The 20,687-nt window shown below is 43.8% G+C and overlaps 1 protein-coding gene across 1 annotated transcript; it reads right to left on the bottom strand.

Moving 5' to 3' along the window:
• Nucleotides 1-1,203: 1,203 nt before the first annotated feature.
• Nucleotides 1,204-19,158, bottom strand: LOC307261085 (zinc finger SWIM domain-containing protein 6). The gene is made up of 11 exons (XM_080041526.1): nucleotides 19,024-19,158; nucleotides 16,989-17,168; nucleotides 15,656-15,826; nucleotides 15,350-15,496; nucleotides 14,613-14,759; nucleotides 13,308-13,568; nucleotides 12,022-12,157; nucleotides 6,178-6,335; nucleotides 5,823-5,986; nucleotides 5,000-5,081; nucleotides 1,204-4,882 (listed from the first exon to the last, which is right to left on the bottom strand). Exons 1-11 carry the CDS (start codon nucleotides 19,103-19,105, stop codon nucleotides 4,017-4,019), a joined length of 2,394 nt encoding a protein of 797 aa, XP_079897652.1. The 5' UTR covers nucleotides 19,106-19,158; the 3' UTR covers nucleotides 1,204-4,016.
• Nucleotides 19,159-20,687: the final 1,529 nt, after the last annotated feature.

Here is a 20,687-nt window from a genome sequence, read left to right as displayed (position 1 = left end):
GTATGCTCTGACACACTATTTCTCACGGGCATCCATCACATAACAAATGGACAGATCTGTCCGGCCTCTGACAGCAGACGGGTGCTTTTGTTGCTAAACCTGACGAATTCCTCAATATCTAAGTGGACACCCCTATGGACAAATGTGCCTCATTAATGAGCGCACACAGATGGACAACCCACACACACACACTGAGACGTGGACTGAGAACTCGTGCTGTGCTAAGTTGCAGTGTGTATACCGGTGTATCTGTCTGCGCTTCATTACTGTTCACACACAGACAGTTGCAGTGTTTTTGTGTCAATGTTTAATGAGGGGCTGGGAGTCTGGGGACCTTACTGCTGTCAGGAGCTCCTGTAGTCTGGAGCTACCACCTGTTCCTATTGGCTCCCTAAAGGCCTTCTTACTCTCTCTCTCTCTCTCTCTCTCACACACACACACACACACACACACACACACACACACACACACACACACACACACACACACACACACACACACACACACACACACACACACACACACACACACACACACACACACACACACACACACACACACACACACACACACACACACACACACACACACACACACACACACACACACACACACACACACACACACACACACACATAAAAACATCTCTGTAGAAACACACACACATACCTGACAAACTACATACACACACTGATTTAGTCATCCTGTGGCACCACTGTCAGTGTTCGATGCATGTAAACAGGTTATTGTGGTTGGCTGAGCCTGGTTGCCTGACAGAAGCTACAAAGACCATGGGAATATCAATTGATGCATTCCATATTCCTCGTCAGCGCGCCCCGAGATGACAGCGTGAAAGCTGCTGCCAGCGAGAGTGATCCCTCCCTGCCTCTTTCTGACACCGGGCTGTTTGACGGAGATCTGAAGCGTCCCCTATGATCAATGCTCAGCGAATACATAGACCAACGAAACACCTTCAAGCTCTCTGTCCACGTCCCATAACAATCCGTCACATACTTTCTGACACAAAAAAAAGGAAGTTTCCGGTATCAGGAATGCAAAAAAAATAAAATGCATAGGACATAAATGTACATTTCAAAAAACTAACTTTTATTAAAACAAAAAAACAAAAAAAAATCAATTATTGACTCATTAACAAGATTATAAAACAGTGATTTAGTTACATAAATAAATTGATATCGGTGTATCAAATCTTAATTTCATAAGCATGTATACATGGGTCATTGTAATAAATAAAATGGGTAGAACAGAAGATTCCTACACAAAAAAAAATAAAAAAACGAAAAAATAAAAACAGCTAGAAAGACTCAGAGGAAACCGTTTCCGAAGAGAACAAGAGACACTGGACAACGTATTTTTTTTTTAAAATCACCAAACACACGTGAGGAATTGCTTTGTTAAAGCATGAGTTACACAGCCATTCACTTACTAATTAAGGACACTAAAGCTGGGACCAAGGTGGGTTGTCTCTCACCTCTTAGAACGCGTTTGGTTGTTAGATAGATCTCCTGTTTGGTTACTTTAAAGCGTTAAGACAAGGCAAGAGAAAAGGCTGCTTTATTATCTTCGACGAACACATGATAGAAAAAATATGCACAGGGAGAGAAATGAAATAAAAATCAGACGTATAAAGAAAGGTACAAAGGCAAGTAATGACAGGACAGCTGAACATTGCAGAGGAGACACTGGAAAGTCTGCGCTGAATGAAAGGGAGAACTGAGGAGACTTTCATTTGTTTTTATGTTAGCCGCTTTTAACCGGATTCATCTCCAACCAGCTCTTGTGTAAAGCAAAATTTTTTTATTATAGTTGTTTCCCCCATAGGATCCTATGGAAAACTAGGCTAGTGCAACAGCTTACATGCATAATTAAGTACTTCATGAAATCCCGTATTATGTTTTTGAACGTTGTTTTTTTTTGTTTTTTTTCGACCAATGGCCTGGAGTAGTCTACCTCTGTCCCCCTTTTTTCTATGCTTTAGCCAGCAGGAATGAACAGCAATGTGTTATTGTTTTGTTTTTTTCTTCACCGCCACCGCAATTCGACTCAACCTGCAGCAGTTCCAGCGTCTCAAGTATGAACACATGAGGCCCCTGTGAGTCCAAAAAAGCCGTTAACAAGGTCAGTCTAGTCCTTTCTGATATGTTCCGTTTTCAATAAAAAGAGACAGAGAGAGTAAAAGAAAGAAAGAAAAAAAGAAGACAAAAGAGAGAAGGAGAGCGAGAGAAAGAGAGCAAACTACAGCGGCTTCAAGTATTTCACATTACATAGAATACTCTGTATAAATTAGTTAACATATACTTTCAGATCCTCCATATTCAGACATATACTATGGCATATATACAGAGTACAATAAATGCTCATGTTGTGTCGTGTTTTTTGTCTTCTTTCCTGTAGTCAGTCGTTCATTTGCTCCGCCTTTTTTTTTTTTTTTTTTTTTTCTGTGTTAGAGAAATCCCTGAGAACGTTCTGGTTGACAATTACTGGAGGTTCCATACAATGAACTATAACAGTAGAAAGTCTAATTTTTCCATGATTCACATGCACAGAGGGAAATGACACTGGCCTAGTCTGAAAATACCGTACGATATGGTTGGCTATGGAGATGAGAAGGTGGGGGATGGGGGGACTGACTGACATACTGACTGACACTGTCTTCTGAGTGTGTTGGAGCCAAATCTTTGTTAAGTACCGATGCTGGGGTTAGGCAGTGACAGTACAGCAGAGCCGAGCACGGGAAAACTGACTCCACAGCTCCCAAATAACCTTGGTCTCACTAGTGAATCTCCTGTTCGATTAACACTGTCTGCTATCGTAGATGATGGATTATGGTGAAAAGAGAGAAAAAAACAACAATGGGGGCAGGTTCATTACCGTTTCATGAGGTAGTCGTCTCCCTCTGGGTGTTTACACTTCAACTGGAAAAACATGGCTGTTAAGGGTTATTCAGTCCAACTTAGGCCGGTTAAAAAAGGAAAAAAATCACAGCTGCTGTACTACGTTACATGAATGCAACGGTTATACTCATCGTCTTTGTCTAATGTGCCATCACTGTAGCGCCTGCAGACTGTCCTCTGGCCTAAAACAGGTACTCACTATTATGTAGTTTGGGGGGGGGGGAAGGATTCCGACAATATCAATAACAAGAGTTAGCTAAGAGCATTGTTGCGTGTGGTGAGAGCTAATGCCTGGGACCCAGAGAAAACTAATGGCTGCTCAAGTGCTGCTGCTGCTGCTGCTACTACTGCTGTGTCCAAAGAAATGCTGATGGCGGCTTTTTTCTGTCAGTGCTAAAACCCAAGCTGTGCCGAGCCGAGTCGAGCTAAGCTAAGCTGTGCAGTGCTGTCCAGCACCCCCAAACGCTGAGGGGCCCTGGACAGAGGGGAGGTGCTCTGTGTGGATTTAAAGCCTTAGTTTCTCTTTGAGGATGCCGAGACGTTGTTTTCTTCGTCTTCTTCTTTTTTTTTTTGTTTTGTTTAGTTTCTTTCTCACATGAGTGCTATTGTAGACGGGGCTTCAGCCACTTGGCAACAGATAACTTAATACGCACTGAAAAAAGGGGAAAAATATGCTTGTAAAATCATAAAAATAAAAAGGAACCAAAACGAAAGAAAGCCGTTAGACTTTTCGTTTTCCTCTCGCACACATGTAGAGAAACACACACAGACATTCACAACAGACATGACAAATTTCCTCTCTTCTGAAAAATAAAAACACTTCTGTACACATAGTAGTAATAATATTATTAATAATAATAATAGTAATAATGTTTATAACAATAACAACAACAGCAAGAACAATAATACCGCGTGTGGCTCTGTTGATTTTTTTTCCTTTCTCTTTTTTGTCACATCCCTCTTTTTAGTTTGTCTATTTCAGAAGTCCAAAAGAAGTTCAAAAGGCAGACTCAAGTTAATAGAAAAGTACTAGAATGGTGGGAGGAGAAGGGGGGGGTGGAGGGGCTTTTGGCGACCCCTCCCCACCCCCAGCCTCCACCCTCAGCCGAACCTCTCCCTCACCAGCATCATAAGTTTCTTTTTGCCCTTGTAGATCTGTTTCAGGTTGTCTATGAACTGGGTGAACTGAATGTGTCCGTCGTGAGCCATCATGAAGGTCTCCCGGGCCTTGCCCAAGAACTCGATGAACTCGCTGTAGTGGCGCGGGCTAATGTGTGTGAGTCGAGAGTGCGTGGTGTTGATGTAAGCCCCAATGGTCGCGTCCAGCAGCTGCCTGAGCGGCGCCTTGTCCAGCGACATCAGCTTCCCAGAGTTCCTGCGGCTGTGCAGCGCCGACACCATGCCCGGCGTGGTCAGCGTGCACCGCCGCAAAATGTCCGACAGCACGGTGGCGCACTTCACGCTCTTCACCACCAGGGGGATGACGGCCGCCAGCTCGTTCTTCCCCAGCGAGTGGCTGAGCGCGCAGGCCCACAGCACGTCGTTGATGGCTGGGTGCGTGTCCTGGTTGTAACTGAGGTTCAGGTGGGCCATGGCTAACGTCGCTAGCTTGTACGCCCTCATGGGGTAGCCGCGGTGCTCCATGTAGCGCGCTATGGTGAACAGCTGCGTGTAGCTCATCCCCGTCGCCGCCGCGTCCAGTACAATCTGGTAGGCTGTCTCGAAGGCAATGTGGTCCTTTTCACAGAGGGTGAGGGCCGAGAGGGCGCAGTTCTGGGGGTCCTTCATGGCACACTGCAGGGCCAGGGTGCGGGCGGACGAGGCCAGGTTCTCCTGCTGGTGGCAGTCCAGGTGCAGGCGAACGATAGTGCTGTTGGACATGACGGTGGTGGCCACGATGCTGGTGGCTTCTGTGGGGGTGAAGAGGGTGAACCAGCTCTGCATGATGCTATCAAGTGCGTACACACCTGGAGGAGACAGCAACAGGATAGAATGAAGAGAAAGTTCGAAGACTGAAGGATCAGATGAAGTGCATCTCGAAAACAAATAAACGTAAAATAAACAATGAAACCAGGGTCACTTACCCACTTCAGTTGCACATGTGACTAACCACCGCACCATCTCTCTCCTCCTCCAGTTTAATGTGGACAGCGTTATTCTCATCACCTGAGGGAGATGGGAAAGAAAAGAGTGCACCAAACTTGAAGCTTCTTTCGTATTTGTATTTTGAAACTGGCCGAGGGACACAGCTGCTATGAGTACGAGAAGCCCTTAAAAAACCCTCAAGCAAACCTTCAAAGTAAATACATCGATAATGGAATGTTTTGGGACTGTGGTACGTCCAAGACCATCATGTTTTACAGAAGCAGCAGGCTGCCTTGACAAATGTCAAGAAAGAAATTATTTAACAATTTAACAAAGCTTCCAACCACCTTTTTTCAAAATCCAATAACACAATCAACCTTTACACAATGTAAAATCTAAATATATTTTGTATGCAAGGACACACTTTGCCTAACAATGTTTTTTCCTATGACGTTGAAAAAAAACTAAACAATGAAGTGAAAGCTTTAAGCCTGTCTGATAATGACAATTTTTGAAACAAAATGAGCTAGTCACAAATGCAACTGAACTATTCCGGCCTTTACAGTAGATTTCCTCCTAAAAAGCTGTAAACTTTTCTGTAAAACTATTAACAGGCATTTCAATACAGAAAAACATTCATTGTCAGGGTAAGAATTCAAGACTCCAAAGGACTTTTACAGCTGTTCAAATGAGAGACTGTGACTTTATAAGGACTTGATATGAGCAGTTTTAATATTATCATACTGATCACTTTTTACAGAGAGACGTTGTGGGAATTAGTTTGGGTTTTGTTGTCAGATGTGCACATGTCTGCTTGCGTACCTGCAGTCCCAGCTCCAGAGAGACTTTGAGAAGTGTGATGTCAGGCAGGCTGTCCATCAGAGTGGCGATCTTGAAGGCGTCTTGTGCCAGTTTGAAGATGTGAGACGAGGAGTGGATGTTTTTCTGGATGGACTCTAGGACTGTTTCTAGCCTCCGACTGTCACCTGGGAAAGGGTATTCAAACAAAGGCAGGGATGCTTTAAAACACGGATAGAGATGACTGTGGTGCACTGGTTTGTACATACTGTATTTGTATGTGGCTAATGCAGGAAGTTAAAAGCATAATGTCTCTCTGCCTACCGCGTGTGTTTTGAGTCTGTTACTGTTTGCATTGTGTAAAAAAATATGTTTGCACCTTTGGCAGCCGTGAGCATGGTGGAGGCCAGCTCACACTGCTGAGACTCTATGTGGCTCAGGGTGAACCAGCGTGGGTAGCGGTTGGGCACCACAGACACTATGTGGTGCGGGCGGGACAGGTCACCGGAAGAGGCCGTCGACTCCAACACAGGCAACCTGACAGGAAAAAAAAACATATGCAAGGAATTAGATCAGTGTGAAAAAAACTGAGAAAAATCACATACATTTAAATACATTAAATATGAAATGAAATAATGTTTTTTAGAACAGTTCAAATAATCATCTGTTTTAAATGAACATTAAAAACGGTATGAAAAAGAATAATCTTGGGATAATTATGAAAGTTTAGTTTTGTTTATTAAGATCCCCATTAACTTCTGTTATAAACAGCAGCTACTAGTGGCAATGGAATGCAGAGAATGTTAATCACAGAGAGACAGGCAGAGAGACACCAAATATCCAGGAATCATCAGAATCTCAAGCAGACAGACAGACAGACAGACAGACAGACAGACAGACAGACAGAAGTACTGTACAGACAGAAGAGTCTTCATTATGACGATCTGAAAAAGGGACTTCAAAATGAAAACGACTTTGGGGATCACAGGGGGATTACAGTTAGTCTATCCCTGCAATTTACTTCCAACCTAGTATTTAATCACCAAGAAACCAAGGTATAATTAGTATTTTCCTTCACTCTAATTGGTCATAATGAAGTCAGAGCCACAGCAACACCTGCTAGTGGATAGAGGAGCTTCGCCAGTTTCTCTCTTCTCTCATTATAATAATACCGACAGGGGCCCAAGTCTTTCTCCAGCACCAGCGAGCACAACCACCTATTACCAGTGTGGCCAGCTCATCTACTATTCTGCTTCACTTCTCTTCCCTCCGTGCCCACCTCAGTTTCAAAGGTCTTCTTTCCTTCAGAAGACAGCACAACCTGGCCTTCCCTCAGCCAATCACAAAGCTAATTGAGTCCACGGGGAAATTAAGGAATTCACCTTCCAGCCCCGTAAGGCTGGACACACATCAAACAAATACCGACACACATGAATGAGAAGAGCCAGCACACACAGGGGCGCACGGATGCATGCACGCACACTCAGATAGACACACACACACACACACACACACACACACACACACACACACACACACACACACACACACACACACACACACACACACACACACACACACACACACACACACACACACACACACACACACACACACACACACACACACACACACACACACACACACACACACACACACACACACACACACCTGCCCTTTTGAGAAAACATCAAAGCAGCCCAGTAAAAGCGATCTGATACTAAATGCCAGTTTCAATTTCAGAGCAAAGTGCATGTGATACTGTTGCCACCTGAGTGAGGGTGGAAAAAAAAGAAACAGCCTCTTCGTCACTTTTCTTTTGCCCAAGAGGGCACAGACGAGGCCTGTGTCTCGGAGAGAGAAGGTGACAAAAAAACAACTAAAAAAACTGTGGAAGTGCGTGCAAAGTGTGAACACCAACACTTGGTGTAAAATGGAGAAAGTATAGAAGCCCTAGCAACAGCCGGATTCACTCCACACACATCTAAAGAGCTGCTAAAAGCTTCCACCACACTGGGGCCTTCTGGAAGATTCCTGGGGTGTAGCAAAGCAAAAAAAAAAGCTGAGAAAAAAGGGCCCTGGGTAAAGATGGAGGCCTCATCAACATTCCTGTCTTTGTTTGGTTTTTCACCAGAGACCCAGAGGCCTCCATTGGATAGGAGCTTGAAGAGGACTGGCCTGCTGAAAAAGAACCTCCTCCAAATGTTGGGAGAAAAATCCATACTGGGCTATTGTTTCATGGGAAACAACATGTAAAAAAAATATATATATATATATATATATATATATATATATATATATATATATATATATATATATATATATATATATATATACAGTAGCCTGCGAAACGGTGAAGGCTGCCTATAAAACCATCATCTTCTCAATGCAATAGCACTACACTACAGACTCTCAACTCAAGTGTGCTAAATACGTCAAATTAAAGGCATATTTCCTTACAGCACGGTACTGCCACTGGCTGGATACAAACGTGTATTATCAATGACATATAAAACAGCAACAGAGTGAGCTGAAAGAGGCAATCAATCCCTGCATAATGCTGTGAGAGGGTGGGTGGCTGCTTGGCTGGGCTCTGGTGTCAAACGCATCCTGTGGCACTGTAGCACCCTGTCACCTCTAAAAGGGCCACAGAGGTAGTTATCACGCCAGAAATACTCAAGGAGCGAGTCTGAGTGGAACCAAGGAAGACAAACGCCATCCAATAAATATCGGACACAGTCGGGTAATGTGAGATTTAGGAACGACAAATTGGGAGGATTATTTGTGGAGTACATAGACACTGAATCTCATATCACCACATCGGGTTCCGTTGGGCGTAGTTTGCGGTTCAAGATTGAGGGGGACACATTACGTTTTGAGTGTCAAACAGCAAATGTTTAAATTATTTCGTCTCTTTATCAGTTGTTGTGTATTTGCATTGCATATTGTGTATGTATTGTTGTTTTTGCTTTGCATTTGTTTGGCTCAACATCATTGTAAATGAGGGTCACCCCTCAATAGATCTCTCAAGTATAAATTAAAGTTAAATTAAATGAAACTCCCTGCAGGCTGGTGAATTTTTTATGCACCAATTTGTGACTTTTTTTGCATAAATCTCTGGTGTAACTGTCTTTATTTTTGTAAAAGGAAAAGACAAAATGCAGGATCCCCGGGGGAAAAAAATATAATGGAATTTTTTTTCGAGGAATCATTTCCATCTCAACAAGAAATCTATAAGAGAACAAGACCTTGTTAAACCTGCAGTGTGTAGAATTTTGGGTTTTATTTCCTAGCAGATTTTGTAGAAAATAATTATAATATCCATAAGTACGTTTAATTTAGTGCATAATAGCTGATTTTTTTTTTAGAATTATTATTTTTTTCCTTAGAAAGGGTCTCATATATCTCCATATTTCTCCATACTTTGGACCAAGGCCTTGTCACCGCCATTTTGGAAGTGTCATAGTTGGAATATCATCAGGTGCATTGTTGAAAATTTTGAATTGTTCTTGTCCTTGAAGGCCACTGTAGCTTCTGTTATTATTCAAAAGGGGTGGGGTTACCCAGGGAGTGTTGCATTCTAGAACTTTCTAGAACTTACTTGATGATGTCATATTACACACTGCACCTTTAAATGATTGGAACCCAAAGTTTAGGGCACAATCACAAGGAAGTACCTATTCTAAATATTGAGGGAGACATATCCCCCCCTAAAAATCTACTCTTTTGTTCATTTCCACACATGCAAAACGCAGGAAGTAGAAAGAAACGAGACGTTGATAAAAAGCAGTCCAGCCAGATTTGGACTTAAATCCTGAGGCCCCTGTGGGTCTCTGGTCAGCGTCACCATGACTACTGACCTCGCTACCTCGCGCTCCTTTCCCCCTCTGACTGTAAACACCCTTCACTTTCATCATCCATCAGGCTCGCATCTATCAAGACCTCCACTCTCCACATCTATACACAAGAGCCAGAAGTTGGAAACCTTTGCGATGGCTGACAAGGGGAGATCAAGCCATACGTGAACCCAAATACAGGGTCTTGTTCACTCCTCTTAAAGTGCAACCCGGATGCTGGCAATGACGTCTGCCTTGGTTGAAAAAAGCCTAGTTTTCTAGCCTCACTGAAATGTCTTCCCTGTCAGGTGAAAATATATAAAAATATCAATGTTGCAGTAGCATAGGAAACACTGCAAAATGTTTTAGCTTGACCTCAGTACATTTATAAAGATGGTCCAACTAGTGCTATTATGAGCACCAGGGGCTTGTAGGATTTGCTCCATCTCAGAAGTTGCGGGGAATTGTTCAGGTGGATTTAGACACTTAGGCAAAAAGATATTTGGCGTTACACACTTTGGCAATGGAAGACTTGTGTCTCATAGAAATAAGGGGTTGCTGGAATTCGTCTCTAAGGCCAAAGTGCTGCAATAAGCAACAGTCTCTGGAGAGGCAGAAGCTTCAACTTATTCTTCTTCTGTGGTTCCAGTCAAATACTGGGCAGCCCCGTGGACCAGTAGGCATGCTCCTCGGTTTTTTGCTCACACCAAGCCATCGCACAGCATATGCAGCCACAACACACTTTAATTAACCTCTCGCAAAGTGCTTAAAAACACACACACACACACACATTCTAAAACACTCTGCCTCCATGGACAAGTGCACATACAGGAGATTTTCACTTCACCTCACTTCACCGCATAAAAAACTTGTTCAAGAGCCACTGTGAAGAACAAGACAAATAGAGAAAGCAAGTAGAAAGTGAAAAGGTATGTGTGTGTGTGTGTGTGTGTGTGTGTGTGTGTGTGTGTGTGTGTGTGTAAATGAGCAAGAGAGCGAGATTCTCTTTGTTATATCAATGATAGTGTTATAATGGGTCCATTAAAATAGCCCCGGTTCCTTTACCTTCCTTCTCTATATTTAACTGTCCGCCCGTCATGTGGGAGCGGGGAGGTATACGCTATCATATTACATTACGCTACATTACACACATTCATTATGTGCTGAGCAGACACCCCTGGCTCCCAGGAGCACCCATAAGTGGCCATATTATTCTAAATCGCCAGTTTCACACCACAGGAGGGAGGACGGAATCGGGGAAGGTGTAGGGAGGTAGCAAAGGGAGGGAGGGGAGTGGCTGACTCAGGGAAAAAAAACAGGTTTGGGACGTGGGTTTAGAGGCCAGGGGGGGACACTGAGCGGTCGGATTTGCAACCTTGAAACCACACAGCCCCTCAAACCGTGTTGGTTTTGGTTTTGGTGAGCAGCATGTTATTTCAATTCCTGACGCCCCCCTAACTGGTTAACCGGAGGAGAGTTGTGAATGATGTGTCACAGCCGGGGGAGAAAACGGCTCAACAAATGGACAACACACACATGATGGTAAAAACCAGCAAAAAAAAGTCTCATTCATTCAGTAATCATTTGCCAGTTCTCAGTGATGGACTGAGAGGCCTCGCTTAGAAGAAACACAACAAACATCCTTCCCACAATGCCCTCTCCCTGTTGGCCCTGCATGTGCGCACGTGTGTGTGTGTGTGTGTGTGTGTGTGTTTCTTCCTCATTACAGCCACACTAATTACACTCTCATTAATGTAATTAATATTCACTGATCCAGCTCCCACTAGTCAAAACATCAAAACACAGCAGCGCAGACTGATTAACACACGTACACATGTACACATTGTCCACAGATGAATACACACAGGAGCTTAATATAGAGAGATCACATGGAAAAGCACACAGTCAGACCCACAAAAAGGACATACAACCCACCCCCCTCCTAACTCAACACAGGCACACAAGCACACATAAAAAAAACACAGACAGAATGATTCAGGATGGATGCAAAATTCTGTAAATATCAGGGACAGATTCCTACTTTGTAATGTTTTAGAGTTAGGAATCTGGACGTATCTGAATGCAGTGTGCTTGACTGCAATCTGCAAAAGTTACTGAGCAAGTGATGGAGTTTATTTACGGCCAGATGATTACAATAAGTCTGGGGCTTTAGTCCCAGCTTCAGAAGAAACGGAATAGTTTCTAAATGGGCGCCCTATATTTAAGAGTTTTCCCATTGTAATTTTTTTAAAGGCTCCAGTTTTTTTTAAATGCGAAGATCAGCATTTAGGTCTTACAAATACGAATCAACCAAATTTTTATTTACGAGGCTTTGACATGATTACAGCGACACACAAAAGGTGCACACACACACAAAAGAGACCTACCGCATGGCTCTCAGTGCAATTTTGTACGCCAGTTCAGCGTCATGAGGTAGGAGAGATGTGAAGAGATAGCGGGCAAAGGTGTGCATGGGAACACTCTCTCTGTGGACGATCTCTCCAAGGCCGGAGTACGGACCAGCTGCTCGGAAAAAAAGAAGAAGAAAAAAAAGGAGGGTCTGTTATTAGTGACAGAAGAAGAAGGTGGAAGAAATGCACTGGAAAAAACAAGTACCTGTCATTTCAATAAATGTGTTGGTGTGGTATATAAATATAACAATAACAAGTGAGTTTTCATTTTAATGTATATTGAGTATACTTTCTATGGTACACTGGGGACTGAGCTGTCTGGTCTATATCCCTCCCTCCTGGGAAAGAAGGCAAAGCCACGTGGCATTAAAACAAACTGTGACGTCGAAAAACCATATGGTCGTGTGTGCACACTTGGCCTCACGCTCTCCCCCTCCCCCGCCCCCTCCCCATTCTCTGCCTGCACTTCCTCTGGTCTCTGGTGGGTTATTTTAAACCCCAACAGGCTCCTAAGCCACAGACCACATCACACAGTGGCGCGGCAGCACCAGCCTCCAGGGACCCTGCTGAGGCCTCGGAGCCTGGCGCTGTATTAGCAAACGGAGCCAGAGGTGGGTGGTCGCCCCCGCGGCCCGGGCAGGGCTGGGGTTTAGGGTGGGGACCCAAGAGGAGTTTGACTGGGGTTGGCTGGGTCAGGATGTGCCATTACCACACCCCCCTTATCCTTATCCTCCTCCTTCTTCTTCTCCTCCTCCTCCTCCCTTCTCCATAACCAAACCTCATTCCTCAGTTGTGTGTGTGCGTGTGTGTGTGTGTGTGTGTGCACGCATATGTGTGCTGCTGACACAATACCCCTGGTGTTACTGTGTAAAGATCTCATTTTGGTCTGGCCCTGGGCAGCTCAGCCTCTATTTGCACCACAAAATGAAAAGGATAATAAATATAGTGAGACAAGAGTCCAATGTGTTTTTTCCCCCTGTTCAAGCAAGAATGTGTAGGTTTCTTGTTGCGTGGGAGGGAGAGGGAGGAAAGAAAGAAAGAAAGAAAGAAAGAAAGAAAGAAAGAAAGAAAGAAAGAAAGAAAGAAAGAAAGAAAGAAAGAAAGAAAGAAAGAAAGAAAGAAAGAAAGAAAGAAAGAAAGAAAGAAAGAAAAGAGGTGCGTCTACATATGTGTGCGTGTCTGTCTGTATGCGTGTAGCCTAGCTGTGAGATGAAGGGTACACTAAATACGGGGACAAACTATAATCCGTGCGCTCGTCTCACCCTCCAGCAGAAAGACGGCCTGTTTACGGAAGATTTTGACCAGGGAGTCGTCCAGTTCCACTTCCTGCAGCTTGGCCAATAGCTGCTCTTCGTTGCGACACACCTTCTCCTGAGCATACAGCCCGTCTGGCATCACCCGCTGCTGGCCCAGGCCTACCAGTGCCGTCTCCACCGCCAGCGCCATGTAGGACTCCCCGTCCCCTAGCAACCGCTGCACGGGCATTCGCTGGAGGTCCGCTCGGCTGACCACGCTGGAGCAGTCTATAAGATATGAAAGGGGGAGGAGAAAAAAAGGAGCCAGAGTTAGAAGAGGAGAAACAAGGGTATCAAAGGAATAGTTAAACATTTTTTGAATGCATTTTTTGAATGGGACATGGGCAAAGGTCCCTTGTCGCCAATTAGCTTAGCTCAAACACTTGTAGTCAATGGGAGTGTTAGCCTGAGTGAGATGAGGAGAAAGGGAACTGAGTTGGCATAAAGTGCTAGCCAATGTCTGTGTTATTCTCGGAGGCTTTGGACACTAGTTGAGCCCGGCGTCTCCTATGGAAAACCACTGTGTCAGTCACACAGTGGAGGTCTGAACCGTCCAAAATAAAGATCAGATTCAGGGCCTCGGGAGCATTCCTCTGCTCACTCCTCTACCTCAGAGGATAGGGATATTTCTGAGAGCAGAGGAGGCATCGAGGGACCCGAGCGATAGAGAAGCGTGGGAGAGGCGAATTGAAAAAACATTAGAGGAAGCATAAGATAAGACAAAGAGACCTACGTTGAATCTGCACTTAAAGAGTATGTTTTCAAAAATCTGCTATCAAATGGAACTCGGGGAATATGAAAGACCTGAACAATACATCTTATTATGCAGTTACATACATAAAAAAAATGACTTTAATGTAGTCAACAAAGTAGGGATGCCAGTATAAATCATGCACTTTGTCGTCCCGTATTAAAGATCAACCCCTGGGAATAACTCACAGCATGCTGAGAAATACAATACGTATAAATATACAAATGTCTGTGCTTTCATGATTACAGCCCTGTTCATTTTGTCTAATGAGAGAGTATTGTTTTGTATAAGTATGTGATATGTTAGCCATGTATACAGCATGTTATTCTACAGCATAAATTGTACGCAAATCATAAAGTACAAGCATGAGGTAGTAATAATGCATGCACAAAACAAAGAATGTGATCCTATTGGATGTGTTCATGGCTTTGAATGCACATATTCTACCATATAACCAGTGTTATTCTTAGGTTAATGTGTGGGTATATGTTTTTTTTGAGAAGTCTGTAAGTCAGCAGTACCTGAGAGGTCTAAGCAGGTGTTGGAGCCCTCCTCTCCGATCCGTCCCGACTCGGTCAGGGTGCTGAAAAGGGTCCCAATGGGATCCAGGGGGTGACCCACCCAGCCCTCCATGTTGGTTATGGAGGTATGGCCTTTATGGAGGACCTCTGAGAAAAAGACAGAGAAAATGCAAAAGGTACAGTTAGCAGAAAGCGTGGACAGAGGGAGGATGTCCAATATCCAGAATTACTCAATCACCTTTACTTAACAGACAGTTCTTAATGAATGAAAAATAAAATGGCAATTGTACTTTTTTATTGTTGAAACTTTGTATTTCTGTAAACTGTGGACAGGACAAGAAACACAAACAGCAAACACATACAGAAAAAAATACTGAAAAAGTAAACAAGAGGTCATTGAATAATCACTTAATTATGGCAATCTCGCCTATCTCCAAGGTAAAAAACACTCACGGTGCAATGTTGCAATTGTACTTTTTAAGGGGAAGAGGTTACTTCAGGAACTTAACGGCATATTTTCTGTTTGCTATTTGCAATGAATTAATCCAGCCTCCAAAAATAAATGACTTTAAAAGAAGCTTCACAACAGAAGGATTTTTATAATGGTGTGAAGATATACTGTAAATGTATGGGATGGAGGAGGTGTTTTATTATCTATAATAAAGTGTATTTGTTAGAATGGCTTTCTGGCAAAATTGTATTCTGACAATAAACACTAAACAAAAAAGATGCTTCACCTTTCTTGTGTCGACGGAAGTGTTCCAGTTGCCTCTGCTGTTGCCGCCGTAACGTGTTCACCACGGCGATGGCCAATCGGAGGGCTTCTCTCGGGTAACCGTGCGAGCGCAGGGCATCCACCCTGGCACAGGCCGTTGGGACATGTTCTGAGGACCAGGCCAAAGTTTCAACACACCAGTATTCTTTCATTGGCTACCGTGTATTCTCAGTACACATTTACCTCATACACACAGTACATACAGTACATACCGGTAGCTAATCACACATGCGCCCACATCTACGCCTACGTACACACACAGACTCACCATGCCACATGGGCCAGCCGCGTGAGTCAAAGAGGGAGCCCTCCTGGTTGTCATGGTAACAGTAGTTGGCATAGAGGTCACTGGCGATAATGTGCTGGAGGTGTCGGTCCTGCCAGTGCAGGTCACAGGCCTCAATGGCCCGTGTGAACACAGTCCTGTGGGGCCGCATCTCTGCACGACAAGAAAGGTGAGGGAATGAGGGTTTATAATGTTCAATCACCGTCATGCGGTGAGACAAAGGCAGGTAAGTAAGGCCCACACGCATGGTCAATTGGTTGCTTTTTTTTTGTCTTAAATGCCAGAGATTTTATAATCTATTAATAACGTTTTAATGTTAACGCTTGGGAGTCTTTTAGAACAATTACCATAAACAAACATAACCATCTCCTACAAGATTGGCAGCTTATTGAGTTCTACAGTACAGTGAACACAAATCTGCTGTGGTGTTTTAAGGAAGAGAGACATTTATTTTTGTTCAGATAAACAACGTTAAAGCTTTGAGAGTGAACGGGCATTGACACGGAACATTCACCTCCAACAGGTTGATTGTTTTTGATCAGGTTTAGTGAAGCAAAAGAACAACAAACCCTCGCAGAATGATGCATCGCAGATGAACACTAGCGCTCCGTGAAACAGAGGCGTTACTACTGATTAGGGTTGCAAAGGGGTGGAAAGTTTCCGGTAAATTACCGGAAACTTTCCGGAAACTTTCCATGGGAACTTTCGCTCAGGAATTTTGGGAATATTCGATTTTTGGGAATTGACTTGAAATTGGGGGAAATTTAATGGACTATCATATTCAAACTTAAATGTAGTTCAAATGTTCAAATGTGTGTCTTCAAAAGTCTTGTGCTCTGGGCTTAATGTAGCCTCAATGCTCCAGGGTTCTAGAAATCATCTGTGCATGTGATGGAGGAATGCACAGTGCATGTAGGGGGCGTGGCCTCAATACCCCTGCAGTAAGCAGTGTGCTGTGTGCATGTGATTGAGGAAAAGCACATATTCTCAAGTGTGAAAGCATGAAAGCTGGTTTATTTAGTCAAGAATATGCTAAATATACATTTCCCCCAACTATATTTAAAATCACTGTTAAGGTCAAACCTTAAATTTGTTAAATTTTTGGTTTATTCCCGTTAATTCCCATTAATTCCCAAAATTCCCGTTAATTCCCTTGGAAAGTTTCCAACTTTGAAAATTCCCGGAATTTTGCAACCCTACTACTGATGTTTACACGCCACGGTGTACTGCTAACACCTCTCGCCTTTACAACTGCGGGACGCGTTATAACAACGTAAACATGGTATTGACGGACATGAACTTGTCAATCACTGACCTTGGTTGCCATGGGCACCCTGAGGCAGTGAGTGGGTGAGGTTTGGCAGCTCGTTGCCGTGGTTACCGTCCTCCCAAGGGCAGACGTCCACGCTGTTCCATCTGCGCAGCTGGCGCAACCATGATGACTTCTGCTCCGCTTTGCAGTGGGGGTTCAGTACGATGCACATCCACAGGGCACCTGGAGACACACACACACACACACACACACAAACAATTGTAAAAAAGTACAGTGGCTTGCCCTACTTCCCAGTTTGTGACAATGACATAAACAATGATGAGTCATACAAAGCAGGAAAGGTATGTGTCTTTGGAGGTTTAAAAAAAAAATCTAAAATACTAAACACAGTTATCACGCAAGGCTGAAAGCTGGAGGCAGTTTTCAAAGAGGTGCACGATTCATAACATCGTTTCTTTTTTCTTTTAGAGCGCACTGTGTATGCCTCCGCCATCTTGCGCCGGAATACAAAAGTCTGTGAAAACAAAGAACTTAACTAGTCCCGAGGCAACGCTGACTGCACACACATCATTTTGGAGTAAATTGGAACAAACAGAATATGAAAAGTGGCTACGTCTCTTGGGATGCAAGCACATTCAGGGATTTTATATTCTCAAGACTGCCGGAGATATGTAGACTCTATGTATATGTATATATGTGTGTACGTGTGGGTGTGTATGTGTGTGTGTGTGTGTGTGTGTGTGTGTGTGTGTGTGTGTGTGTGTGTGTGTGTGTGTGTGTGTGTGTGTGTGTGTGTGTGTGTGTGTGTGTGTGAGTGTGTCTCTGACGTGCTGTATGCACGCATGTGTGCAAAGGCAGAGAGCGTTCGGAAGAAAGGACGTAGACGAGGACAGAGACAGACCATAAAGACAGAAAAAGAATACAAAAGGTGAGGAACAGAGAGGGAGCAGGAAAAAGGGGGGGAGGGAATCAAAAATGAAATGGGAGTGGAGATGATTTGGACAAGGAGACATGGGTGAGGACAAGTGAATGAGGCATGGCTTTGTGTCTGGAGGAGAGAGAAGTAGCTGTGGCTCAAAGAGGAGGAAGACAAAAGAGAGAGAGAGAGAAAGAGCTAGAGAGAGAGAGAGAGGTAGAGAGAGAGGGGGGGAGAGGCGCCAAGAGGCAGCATTCACCACACATCAGGGGGAGTGATAAGGACTTGGGAAAGAAGGGTTTTTTGAAGTGTGGACTTCAAAGAGGCCGCGCGCACACTTCCAAAAATACGTGGGATTGAAACAGATGAGATCACTGCGCTGTCCTCGCAGAGTGCAGAGCGAAAACCAAAGGGAAGAAAAACGAAACATCATCGTCAACAGCAGCAGCAGCAGCAGCATCAACCGAGACATTAGAGGAAAACAACAAAGACAGGAAACACGACTTGCTGTCCCGGTGACAGGCTTGTTGGTTTTTTGCGGTTTTGCGAGGAGGTGTTTTCGCTGTAGGTACAGTACATTCTGTCAAAAGAACTACATGACTGCACGCCCGGCGAACAGCACTCTGTCACATCAAGTAAATACATAATGCGAGGCGCTTTAAGTGTTACAGGGGGTCGTCATATTTGAGGGTTTCGATGAGGCGCAATGTGCTGCGTTAAATGACTAGTAATTTACAAAAGGCACTCTGAGCCTGAGCTGGGCTGCCAAACTCACATTCACTGTGAGAGGGAGACTGCGCTGTCAGTGATGATGATGATGATGGTGGTGTGTGTGTGTGTGTGTTGTGTGTGTGTGTGTGTGTGTGTGTGTGTGTGTGTGTGTGTGTGTGTGTGTGTGTGTGTGTGTGTGTGTGTGTGTGTGTGTGTGGTGTGTGTCTGTGTGGGCTTTCTTGGACACAAAAGGACAAATAAAGAAACGGGGGATTTAAAAAAAGAAAAGATGTGTGTGTGTGCCTTTGTCTATCGTTCGATCGCCCACCTTCTGTGTGTGTGTGGTGTGTGTGTGTGTGTGTGTGTGTGTGTGTGTGTGTGTGTGTGTGTGTGTGTGTGTGTGTGTGTGTGTGTGTGTGTGTGTGTTGCGTGTGTGTGTATTGTTCTCACCTAGCTCGTCCCAGAGCTGTCTGTACTTGTCGGTCATGGTGGTGCCCTGCTGTCTCCACAGTGCCAGCCGAGGGTCTGCCATAAAACTGCTCTGTGATCAGTGTTAACATCCTCGCTCCATTGGAGTCACGCCTCTTCAGCATCTCCCTCACCTGCACAGTACAGAGAGGAAGAGGAGACAGGGAGGGAAGGCTTTACAAAACGCCACCGCACCCTCACAGAGGTTTTTTACAAACAGATTCACATAAAAGAAGGGAACAAAGCAAGTCACACAAAGACGAACGTATACCACACAGAAACAACAGTGGACTACACCCACATACTGAATGACATGAGCATCAAAAATTATAAGTCCATAAAGAAGATTATCAGTGACAAAATCAAGTGAGTGCTTTTATGCTTTTCTATGGCCTCACTACCATGTGTATCTCTTTTAAACGTTATCTTGTTTTTTTTGATTCTATTATTGTAAGTATTAGGAATTGCAGATAACATTACTGTTCAATATTGCATACTGTTCATGTTTTTCTTCTAAATGATGGGCGATGAGCTGCTGTAATTGTAACAATTGTCTTTACAGAGATGGATAAAGTCGTATTGAATTTGGTCGAAAAGGGGGGGGGGAAAGTCTTAAATAATAATAATGTGCAATAGATAGTTCCATGAGCGATTCTGAAGGCACCCGTCCTTGGATTCTCTGACATGTTGCTTTAAGCACTCACTCCACCTGTCCTTGCTTGCTTTTTTTGTTTCTCTTTCCAAATCTGGTCTAGTAGGCAGATGGAGTACCATTCAAAGTAGTTTTTTTTTTACGTTTGTGGTTTCACTTAAGAAATGCTCAAGGTCCTCACAAATCCATTTGTTTTCATTCAACACAAACAACAAATTACATTGGACTTAAAGGCTAAATACTTCAAGTATCAATCTTTTTTTTTTCCATCCAAAGAAATCCAGAAATTTGTCTATTGTGGATATATATTTAAATATAGTAAAAAAAATCAATAAAAAGAAACTAATTTGCGATGCATCCACATAGTAGCTAAGTTGTTCAATTATTTGTTTTTTACTCACAGGCTGAGAGACATTTTTCTCCTTATTTCTCCTTTTCTTACTTTCGCTTGGAGGACTTTTGGAGCAGTGCGAATCGCAAGAGGGGCCTGGTCACTGTAAACTACTGTGGTCAGCATCTTCTAGCAGCACAACACAACTGTTGTGCATTGGGACGTACAATCCAGGTTAAAGTTGGCTTATAACTGATCTGTTACTCTAAACAAAACTCTGGGTGTTGAGAAAGCAGAGAAACCACTGATTCTTAACACACACACACATATTTCATGGCAAGACAAGTGACAATGTTTACTCACAAATTCACACCAAGAAAAAAAGTCACAGACGTTGCAGCACTTTTATACACAAAATGCATATACAGGTACAGTACTTGTGTGTCTGCCAATTGAAGCAGCTCGGTGTGCGTATGAATGCTCACGTAACACTCAAAGTGGGCGTGTGAGTGGACAAGTGTGTATGTGCTGTCAGTGGGCAGAAAAATGGATACAACAGGCATCAAAGAGCGCAAGGCCGAGACTTTCTAAAAGCCAGGCAGGGTGGACATAATGGCTGTCAGCTTGCACTCTTCGCACAGCACACGACACATTACTGCTGCC

This window comes from Ammodytes marinus, assembly GCF_949987685.1.
Source record: "Ammodytes marinus genome assembly, chromosome: 2".
In the NCBI taxonomy this organism is placed as follows: Eukaryota; Metazoa; Chordata; class Actinopteri; order Uranoscopiformes; family Ammodytidae; genus Ammodytes; species Ammodytes marinus.
This window is presented reverse-complemented; position numbering and strand designations above follow the sequence as displayed.

Coding starts and splice junctions, on each gene's coding strand:
- LOC307261085 (XM_080041526.1), bottom strand. CDS start 19,105: ATGGCAGACCCTCGGCTGGCACTGTGGAGACAGCAGGGCACCACCATG. Junction 15,497..15,655: donor CGGCTGGCCCATGTGGCATG/GTGAGTCTGTGT, acceptor CCTGGTCCTCAG/AACATGTCCCAACGGCCTGT. Junction 12,158..13,307: donor GGCCGTCTTTCTGCTGGAGG/GTGAGACGAGCG, acceptor TTTTCCGAGCAG/CTGGTCCGTACTCCGGCCTT.